Source organism: Sardina pilchardus, chromosome 2 (assembly GCF_963854185.1).
Source record: "Sardina pilchardus chromosome 2, fSarPil1.1, whole genome shotgun sequence".
NCBI classification, from domain to species: Eukaryota; Metazoa; Chordata; class Actinopteri; order Clupeiformes; family Clupeidae; genus Sardina; species Sardina pilchardus.
Window position 1 is genome coordinate 18,770,238 of NC_084995.1, and position 10,000 is coordinate 18,780,237.

Below are 10,000 nucleotides of genomic sequence, written 5' to 3' on the forward strand. Positions count from 1 at the left end.
GGCTGCTGGGGCTTCTGCTGCTTCTGAGCGGGAGCCTTGGTGGTGGTGGTGCTGGGCTTGCCAGGCTGCTGCTGGTTCTGCTGGTTCTGCTGCTGCTGGTTCTGCTGCTGCTGGTTCTGCTGGTTCTGCTGCTGCTCCTGCTTCTGGCGGTCCTGACCGGGCTGAGCTGGGCGAGCGGCGGTCACCTTGGGCCAGGAGGTGTGGAAGGCCATCTGGGTGTCGTCGCTGGAGGACTTGCACATGAGTGGCTTGTAGGAGCGGGCGCCCTGGCACGCGTTGGGCAGCTTGCGCATCTCCCACATGATCTGGGTGAAGTAGTGGCGTGGGTTGTTGTTGTAGGCGCGGCAGTGGTTGGGCTTGCCCAGGAAGTCGCACCAGTAGGACTTGCCCTTGTTCTTGCAGGAGACGCGCAGCTTGGTGAAGTCGCCCTGGCCGGAGATGACCATGGTGCAGGCGTCCTTGCCCTTGGTGCTGAACCGGATGGGCTCGTCCCAGATGCTGCGCTGCCGGCTGCCGTTGGTGTTGGCGTTGGCGTTAGCGTTGGTGTTAGCGTTGGCGTTGGCGTTGGTGGTCGGCGTGTTGCTGTTGCTGCTGCTGCTGCTGCTCTGGCTGTTGCTCTGGCTGCCCTGGTTGGGGTTGGCGTTGTCCTTGGCGTTGGTGCCGGCCTGGCTGCTCTGGGCCTGGCCCCGGGTCGCCCACACACAGCAAGCCAGCAGCAGCGCTGCCCTGGCCAGAACACGCATGGCTGGAGGGGTGCGGTAGGTGTGTGTGAGAGGAGAGAAGAGAGAGAGAGAGAAGAGAGAGTGCAGAGAGGTGTGCTGGGAGGAGGAGAGGCTCAGTCCTGTGCAGGGGAGCCAGAGGAGGCTCGCTACCTTTTATAAACGTTAGCCCCACAAAGAGGCCATTGAGCGGGATACACACCACACACACACACACACACACACACACACACACACACACTCACACACACATACACACACACACACACACACACACACACACAACATACACATGCGGCCTCTCTCCTTCTCTGGGGGCAGTGCTTAGGGCTGGCTGCACTGGGACTATGGTCTCTGGTGTGGAGAGGGCCGGGTGGAGGCTGGGGGGGTGCAGCTGGATGGCAGAGAGGGTTTGAGCCCGTGGCGACCGCATGGAATGGGGGGGGGGGGTGAAGGCGGGGGAGCTGCTGGATGGTAGAGAGGGCTAGGACCGGTGGCGACCGCATGGAGTAGGGTGGAGGGGTGGGGGGTGGAGGGGGGAATGGGAGCTGCTGGTAATAGTGGTTTATGGGGTAGGATGGGAGTAGATGGTTAAACATATGAAGCCAAACGGTCTAGAGCCCTTACCAGACATTATATAATCTTACACGCACACATAAGTGGCCCATTGACTATTGATGTGAATGTTTAAAAGAGAGAGAAAAAAATGGAGGACCAAGTTTCGTAAGGAGGAACTATTGCATATCGGGGGAAATACGCCAGCTGTTTGTTTGTTTATGTTGCTTGAATGAAGTCTTCCACCCGTTTAGAATATATTTTGTCCAATAAAAACCACTGCTCTAGTTAAGCCTACTGCACACTCATGCATATTCCATACTGATTGTGCACTCGTTTAGACTTCATGTTCAGGGCAAGTTCATGCTGAATAGGCATTTGTGAAGGATGATGAGTATTTGGAGGGTTTTAGACATGGAATAGGCAGAGAACCGAAGATGAAACCTTATCTGCCCGGCAGCCTCAGACTGCTGACTTTGGTAATTTTCCATATGTTCTATGTTAGCCCACTGGAGAGTACGTCTGTCTGCAGGTTTATGAGTGCATGTGCTGTGTGCGTCTTGCTTTCTGTGTGAAAAAAGGGAGGAAAAGAACATTTAGAATAGAGAGAGGAAAAGGGCGGGGGGGGGGGTAGTGGGGGGGAAAAACAGAAGTGTATGAAAGGGTGAGACAGAGAGATATGTGTGGACGCTGTTCTTCATACACAAGCCTTTTCCCAGCCTCTCCATCTGCAGAAATGGCTGGCGCGCGTATAGAATGGCCCTCGTTGTCAGCGGCCGGGTCTCGGCTGTGTAAACACCACCAGTGGGGAAGGGATTGATCAGAACAGGCGGGACGGGGTGGGGTGATCTGGGGAAGGGGTGGGGGGGGGCGAAGGGTGGGACCACCAGTCCCTGGAACTGCTCCAACACCAGCCCAGCTCTCCCCCTCTCTGACGGCGCTCGGCTGGGTCTGAGTGAGGGAGGGGCGTGGGGTGGGGGGTGCAGGGCATCACGCCACCTCGCCCGCCACCCTTAAATACAGATCCCCTCCGAACAGCGCCAGCAGCACCGAACAGCAGCACCGGCTTCTCCCGCTGGGGCCAGTGGAGACAGAGCAGAGATAAGCGTGCGTGTGTGTCTGTGTGTGTGTGTGTGTGTGTGTGTGTGTGTGTGTGTGTGTGTGTGTGTGTGTGTGTGTGTGTGTGTGTGTGTGTGTGTGTGTGTGTGTGTGTGTGTGTGTGTGTGTGTGTATGTGAAGCAGACGGACTGTCTGGTTTGTTTGGGTGTGTGTTGGGGTCGGGGAGACAAGGTGCTGACCACAGACGGACCGCACATCAGCCCCGGGCTCCCTCGCATACCACATAGCCCCCCCCGCCCCCTCCCCCCTCCAGCGCAGTGTGCTGAGCCAGGCCACCGGTGATTACGGAAGCTATTACGGCCCGTTCCAGATGAGAATCATTTACTTGTATACTTTGCTCCCTCCCCTCTGTTGATGCTGAGCTCTCCGAACATTCCTACACACCGTGTTGTCCAAAAACAAGGGGGAAACAATCGGCCCACATCATTTTCTCATCGGAACCATTGTCTCCAAATTGAACACACTGCACTGTAGTGCACACACACTCTATCTTAAGCAAAAAATAAACTAAAAGGACACAGGAGGATGAATGAGCACACAAGGAAGGAGACACAGTCCACCGAAAATCACAGGACTTTACTCTTTAATCATGGTTTATGTCCACACAATTGCTCAAGAGCTGTTTCAGTGGTTGTGTATCCCCCCCCCCCCGCCCCCCTCCCCCAACAGACTCGTAATCACATTGATCAGCAGCCCCTCCTCGTTCAGACACCGAGGGGTGCTGACCATCACTGCCCGGTGGCTCTGAGCTCTGTACTCTAGTCCAGGCACACCACCTGACCACTGCAACATGGCTCCATGAGGACAGAGAAAAGAAAACCAAGACAGAGTACAGTGAAACACTGAAAAAAAAAATACAGCAACACTTACTTGGGGGGGAATTATGCAAGAGGTACTGTATGTAACATCTGGATCGTCTCTCTCTCTCTTTCTCTGACAGACATTAACACTTTAGACTAAATCGTACACTATGTCATATCTTAACTAGGCTCTATGGAGCACACAGCTTTCCCCTCAAAGTAGGTGTCAACCAAAAAAATGTAAGTAAGATCTTTTGAGACATCTCATATATGCTGCAGTTTTTGGATTTGAATACTGATGATCTTGACCAATGCAGGTTATCGCTTGATAACGCACCCTTTACTGAACTAAAGTACCTCATCAAATTCCTGACAACTACTAGTTTTGGCTTCCAGGACTGTCGTTCTCATCCAGTGTTTGGCCTCTACAATGACATGAGGTTAATACATCAATGAGTTTGTGTATATGTTGTATAAATGCTGGTTTATAGGTTAATAATAAACACCAAATCAAATTTCTGCTAGTGTTTACACTCTTACACTTACTCTTCAGCTATACTGCATATCTATTCTGATCTGAGATGTATTTAGGTAATGACATAAATAATTATAAAAAAAACGTCACAATTTTCATTATGATTCAGCTATAAAGCTCCCTTGCCCATCAAGCTTTTAAAATCCCTTTTGTACAAACTCTGAGAGTTAGTGTCAGTGTAAGACTAAGAGGTATGATGGCAAATATGGACCATTCTGAATGTGAGGCTGTGTTAAAACACACTATTCAGACGTCTCTGACCGTAAGTCAGTTTGAGAGTGACCTGAACCTCCTCTTTTCTACTGGTGCCGCATTGGATTAGACTACGGCCATATTTGATCATTAAAGTCATAATCACATCTGCACACACACACACACAAAAAAGAATTCACTATTCACATTGTTTAGAAAAGTATTAACAAAAATATATATAAAACTTTCAAAAAAGTGTTTTGAAAGTGAAATACAAAAGAAGAACATACATTTGTGACACGGTTTTCGTATAGTGGTCAAAGTCAGCGCTGATATGAATAGAAATATACATTCGTGAGTACAGTGGGAAGCTCAGACTGCAGGGTCACGCTCAGTGGGTCAGTTCATTCTGTCTCCGAGTTCCGAGTTTGGAATACAAAAAAGAAACACATTTTGTTTTTGTGAAATGTACTATGGGCATTTGTGCTGTTAGTAGCCGCTTCCTCTGCTGAAGAGCGACAGGTCGGGGTGGTTGGTCGGAGGTGAAGGGTTCTGGCGGACCGAGGGGACTTGTCTGGGTTCTTGAGGGGTTGAGCTGGTCGGTTCGGAGTAGAGAGAGGTTCTCTGGGCCTGTTGGGGATGTGAGTGAGGGGTGGAGCAACCGAAGGTGGGTGGTAAGGGTGGTGGTTATGCCAGCAGTGAGGACATGCTTTGAAAATGACCTCTGATGAGGTCACTGTGGCATTTTTTTCTGTCTTCCTCTGCTGGTTCCCACTCTTCTTCTTTTGTCTGGAATGTGATTCCTCCACCGCCACTCACTGTGTGACAGAGACATGTGTCTTTACAACAGGGAAGGAACAAACACAGCTGGCCACCAACAAACATGGATATTTCTAGAATATTCCTGAGAGAAGAGTATGGGCAACTCACCAGGGAGGACAGATTAGCTCCAGTTCTCATTACCACTGTAAATAAGACAAGAGACAGGAACACCATTAGTGTTGAGATTATGATGATGACAAGGTCCAATAATAGGGGATATCAGATAGTGTCTGTGTTAACAGCAACAGCACTTTAACAATCAATACATTAACTCAATTTAAGGCTAATGTCACACATATCACATATCAATGATTAACAATATTCATTCATAGCAACATTACATTTCCTGTCAAGAAATGAATAAATGACTGATGATACTGCTGTTAATCAGTATGGAAACAGAAATGGGATTTGAGATTTGGAATTTGGGATTTGGGATTTGGGATTAAGGGTGAGGGATAATAGATGGTATCTGACAGATAAATCTCTGTCAATCCATACCACATTTTTTTTTACAGAATATTTTACTCATAAAGAACGAATGAAGAGCCATCACAAGCCAATAGATGAAGAGGAAGTGAAAGTTTCTGTGCAATCCGACAATCACTTATTCATTTCACACTATCTGAACAAAGTGATGGCCGTCATGTCATGCACATAGAAGAGATGAGTGAATGACCGTTAGAGACAGACAGACAGACAGGAAGTGGGAGGAGACGATTCGGATGAGCGGATGAGACGAGGCGGGTGCTGCAGGTGGCGGAGGTCACCGCCACGCCACTGTACCTCTCGGTGGTCAAACTGCGCGCGGTATTGACCTGTGTGGGTGTGGGTCACCAGTCGGGCTGCTGAGGAGGGGCCGAGGCTCGAGGGTACCGACACATAGTGTCATAAGACGGCATGCTGGAGCACAGGAGATATAAATGATATAACGTCAATAAGGCACGCCACAAAAACAGCGGGCAAATTAAACGAGTCCGAGTTACGGCTGAGATACGGCCGAGTTGCGGAGCGTCATTCAAGCTGGAGCAATAGCAGAAGGAGCACGAATGAGTGAAGGCACAGAGAGAGAGAGAGAGAGAGAGAGAGAGAACATGCCAGGCTTTTCAGTAGGTCCAGGCCAGCTTTCATGACCGCTGATGAGTGAAAATGGACTCTTAGCATTAAAGCAAGAAAAGAGCTGCATTAGAGGACATTAGACATTCATCTGCCATTTGACCAAAAGCAATCCAGAGATGCATCCATGCCACCTCGCGCGAGGGAGGAAGAAGAGAGAATGTGAGGAGAAGAAGAGATGCGTCTTTTCATCACGTATCGCACATGCCATGCATGTCTCCAAACCATGCCATGCTTATGCCGTGGGGCGTGGGCGGGTGAGAAAGGAAGGCTCACGGTGCCCATCACCAGAATAATCTAGTGCCTATTGAGCATGAAGGCCAACGCCCACTGGTGGCATCTGACCCCTCGGGTGATGCCAGAGTTTGAGCAGAGCCCACTGGTCGACGTGCGTCGATGCCAACGTTTAGAAGATTGTTCTGTCTCTTGAGGGTCAAATCCATAGACACAAATATATAGACGCCAGTGGGTGTTGGCCTTAAGAGAGCGGGCATGCAGCATACATGAACATATATAATATATACATACTGTATACCATACCTGAACATGACTGGATTGTGAATGCCTTGCAATTGTTCATTATGAAAACCATTATTAGCAAAATCCAAACTGAAAGGAGAGAGCGAAGTACACCAAGGCATGACAACAGAGTTGTGGCATAATGGTATGGGTATGAATGATATGGCTATAGCATATGATCACAGAGTTGTGGCATAATGGTATGGGTATGAATGATATGGCTATAGCATATGATCACATGACACATGAAATGACTGAAATGGAAAAAAAAATGCTTCATCATTCCAGGGTCTTTTTTGTAATTTCCACTGTTTCTTTTCTTTAATGGCAACATTCATTTACGGATATTGGGAAATGCTAGTTCAGTTGATATTTGAAATGACGGCGCTTTGCTTGGATGAAGTGACAGTAGAGTGTATTAGCAAGAGAGAGACACAACGCATGGAGAATGTGAATGAGGAGTAAGGAAATCATTTCGGATTTCTTTAGATAGAACATGAAGTTTGTTAACTGAGGAAAAGATGGTGCCAAATAAATCCATAGAAGAAGAATGGAAGAACATTGGCATGAGTGCAGCCGAAAAAGACGAGATCAGAAGAGAGTGTGTAAAATGAAAAGATGGCAAGATGGACAGATATGAAGACTGACATGAAAGAGGAAAGAATATGATATAGATAAAAAGACACAAATCTCAGAGAGTGAAATGCCACGTCCCCGAAACAGAAGAACTGTAGGAAACGGAAAGAAAGAAAGAAAGAAAGAAAGAAAGAAAGAAAGAAAGAAAAAAGAAAGGAAGAAGCAAATAAATAAAGAAAGAAATAGAGAAAGAAAGAGACTCATTACTTGAACGCTACAGGAACTCATGTTGGATAAAACAAGAGCTTTTTGTAGTGGACGTGAGAGAGAGGGGGAGGTCTAGCAGAGCTGTGGTTGCCGGTTCTCTGTTGTGAAAAGGTTGTTCTTGTTCCTATTAGAATGAGATATTGCTGAGCTGGAACTTTCACATAATATATGGATTCATTAAGACCCCAGTGTGAGAGAGACATTGTAAACCACTAGAACTTTGGCAAGCAGAGCTTGTGTGTGTGTGTGTGTGTGTGTGTGTGTGTGTGTGTGTGTGTGTGTGTGTGTGTGTGTGTGTGTGTGTGTGTGTGTGTGTGTGTGTGTGTGTGTGTGTGTGTGTACATCCATGTGTGTGTGTGTGTGTGTGTGTGTGTGCATGAGTGTGTGTGTACTGTATGTGTGTGTTTGTTTGTTTGTTTGTTGGTTACTCACTCATCAAAAACATCCTCTGTCTCCATTCTCCTGTAGTATTTGGCCAGTTTTATAGACAGAATGATGCTTGGGATTAAGAACAAACAGCACCCACCGAGTCCAAACCAGAAAGTGTTCTGCAAAAAAAAAAAACACACACACACAAACATGTGAAAAAAATGACCCTTCATTCTGTCAAATTCTTCATAATTGTGTGGTGACAAAAAGTTGATGGCCTCTTTGAGGACCTCTGAACTGTCATCCCAGAGATACATCTCTAAGCGTCTTGACACATGCCAGGGGCAGAAACGTAGACCAGATGATTTCAACCACTCATACTGGCATTTACTATCATACAAACTATACCATTTCATATAATATCGCACAAGCTGCCTCTGCCACAGGCGTCACAGTACTAGACTATAGACTGCACACGATGTGTGCTTGCGGCCTGTGTGTTGTGTGTGCTACAGTGATCTTGCAGCCTGTGTGTTGTGTGTGCTGCAGTAATCTTGTGCCCAGAGCAGTTTAGCTCCAACACACTTAGAGCTGCTGTCCCCTGCTTGATTCCATATGTTCTGGGAGCCTCTTGTGAGATGCTGCCAGTGTTGTGGGAGCTAAAGGGCTAATTGGTGTGTGTGTGTGTGTGTGTGTGTGTGTGTGTGTGTGTGTGTGTGCTGTTTGTTGGGGGGAGTTAGAGGGAGCCAGAGACCCCTTTTCCTGTGCTTTGGCTTACGTGCCAAACACCAGTACTATCCAGCAGACATGTACATTTTGTACGAGCTCGTCGTGAGTACACACACTGTCCACTGCCCTCTTTACACATGCCTCACACACACACACACACACACACACACACACACACACACACATACACACACACGGACACATACACACACACACACACACACACACACACACACACACACACACACACACACACACACACACACACACACACACACACACAGACACATGCACACATGCACACATGCACAGACACAGACACAGGCACAGGCACAGACACACACACACACACACACACACACACTTGAAGGGGAACATGCAATAGTATACTACACACACACATAAATATATAGACCACACACATTCCACCATTCTCGGCTAATTCAAGCAGACCACAGGGTGCATGCTGAGTGGGCCAGCCAGAATAGACTCAGACACACACTCACTGAGCAGGACTTCACTGTACATACACACACACACATACACAGACACACACACACATACAAAGGAGCACACACACATTGAGTAGCTTGCAGATAGACTGAAACATGCATGCACAAACACACATAACTAATCAATACGCAATTAAATTTGTCAAGCACACTTCGTAAAACCCTCCACATATTCACAGCAATACGATGCATGGATGCAGGAGGCATGCACACACACACACACACACACACACACACACACACAGACACACACACACACACACACACACATACACACACACATACACAGCACACAGGCATATATGCATATTCACCCCCCGCCCCCTGCTCTCACCCTCCACACACACACATTAAAAAAAAGCTTCCGTTTCACAGCACCTGGGGAGCTCTGGGAGTAAACAGTGGGAATCCTGTTCTAGGCCTGACATGCTGTCAAGTGAAGGGGTGTGTGTGTGTGTGTGTGTGTGTGAGTGTGTCAGTGTGTGTGTGTCAGTGTGTGTGTGTGTGTGTGTGTGTGTGTGTGTGTGTGTGTGTATACATACAATATTACATACTATATATATGCACTGAGGCTGTGTGTTTGCACGTGTGCGTGTTCGAAGACGTTTCGTGGACATGGTGTACCAGGACATGCTAACCCCCCCGCACCCCCCGCAAACACACACACGCACCTCCACACCTTTTGGTAGCCAGCCCTACCCTACCCTACCCTATCATATACAGTCACACTCCACCAGGACTGAAAGGCAGCGTTGTGTCTTACCACAGAATCCACTATGAAGCTGCAGGCTACGATCTCCAGGGAGTCCACCAGGTTACTGATGGGCTTGCACTGGGCCACCTCGGCGTCGAGCTGTGGAAAATCACCGTTAGCATGTTAGCGTGTGTTAGCGCCTCACGTGTGCATGACTCGCATGGCCATACCGCTCTCCTCTCATCATGTCAGGGCCGAGAGAGAGAGAGGCGCCATGCTATGTGCAACACTGGAAGTCTAAGTGGTGTTCAAGTTTAGTTTAAATATTCCAGTGAGCTAACCATGCTTGTGGGCATGTGCAAGTGGACTAGGGTGATCATATCACTCAGCATTCATTATTACAGGTGAGCAAATGTTTGAGCAATGTGCATCCAAGAAGCAGGAGGGCACGTTCGGCCAGCACACAGGCGCTGGCC

The 10,000-nt window shown here is 48.1% G+C and overlaps 2 protein-coding genes across 2 annotated transcripts in view; both read right to left on the reverse strand.

Moving 5' to 3' along the window:
• fgfbp2b (fibroblast growth factor binding protein 2b) overlaps positions 1-797 on the reverse strand; it is a 1,986-nt gene extending 1,189 nt beyond the window's left edge. The window contains exon 1 of the mRNA XM_062554740.1: positions 1-797. This exon is cut by the window's left edge and continues 204 nt beyond it. Coding sequence (XP_062410724.1) covers positions 1-743 — 743 coding nt within the window. The 5' untranslated portion in view covers positions 744-797.
• A 4,053-nt stretch (positions 798-4,850) lies between these two features.
• Positions 4,851-10,000, reverse strand: part of prom1b (prominin 1 b) — a 41,184-nt gene continuing 36,034 nt past the window's right edge. Inside the window, exons 22-26 of the mRNA XM_062520557.1 lie at positions 9,594-9,683; positions 7,653-7,768; positions 6,399-6,467; positions 5,561-5,645; positions 4,851-4,885 (exon numbers count right to left, since the gene is read on the reverse strand). Coding sequence (XP_062376541.1) covers positions 5,576-5,645; positions 6,399-6,467; positions 7,653-7,768; positions 9,594-9,683 — 345 coding nt within the window. The 3' untranslated portion in view covers positions 4,851-4,885; positions 5,561-5,575. The remainder of the gene's footprint in view (positions 4,886-5,560; positions 5,646-6,398; positions 6,468-7,652; positions 7,769-9,593; positions 9,684-10,000) is intronic.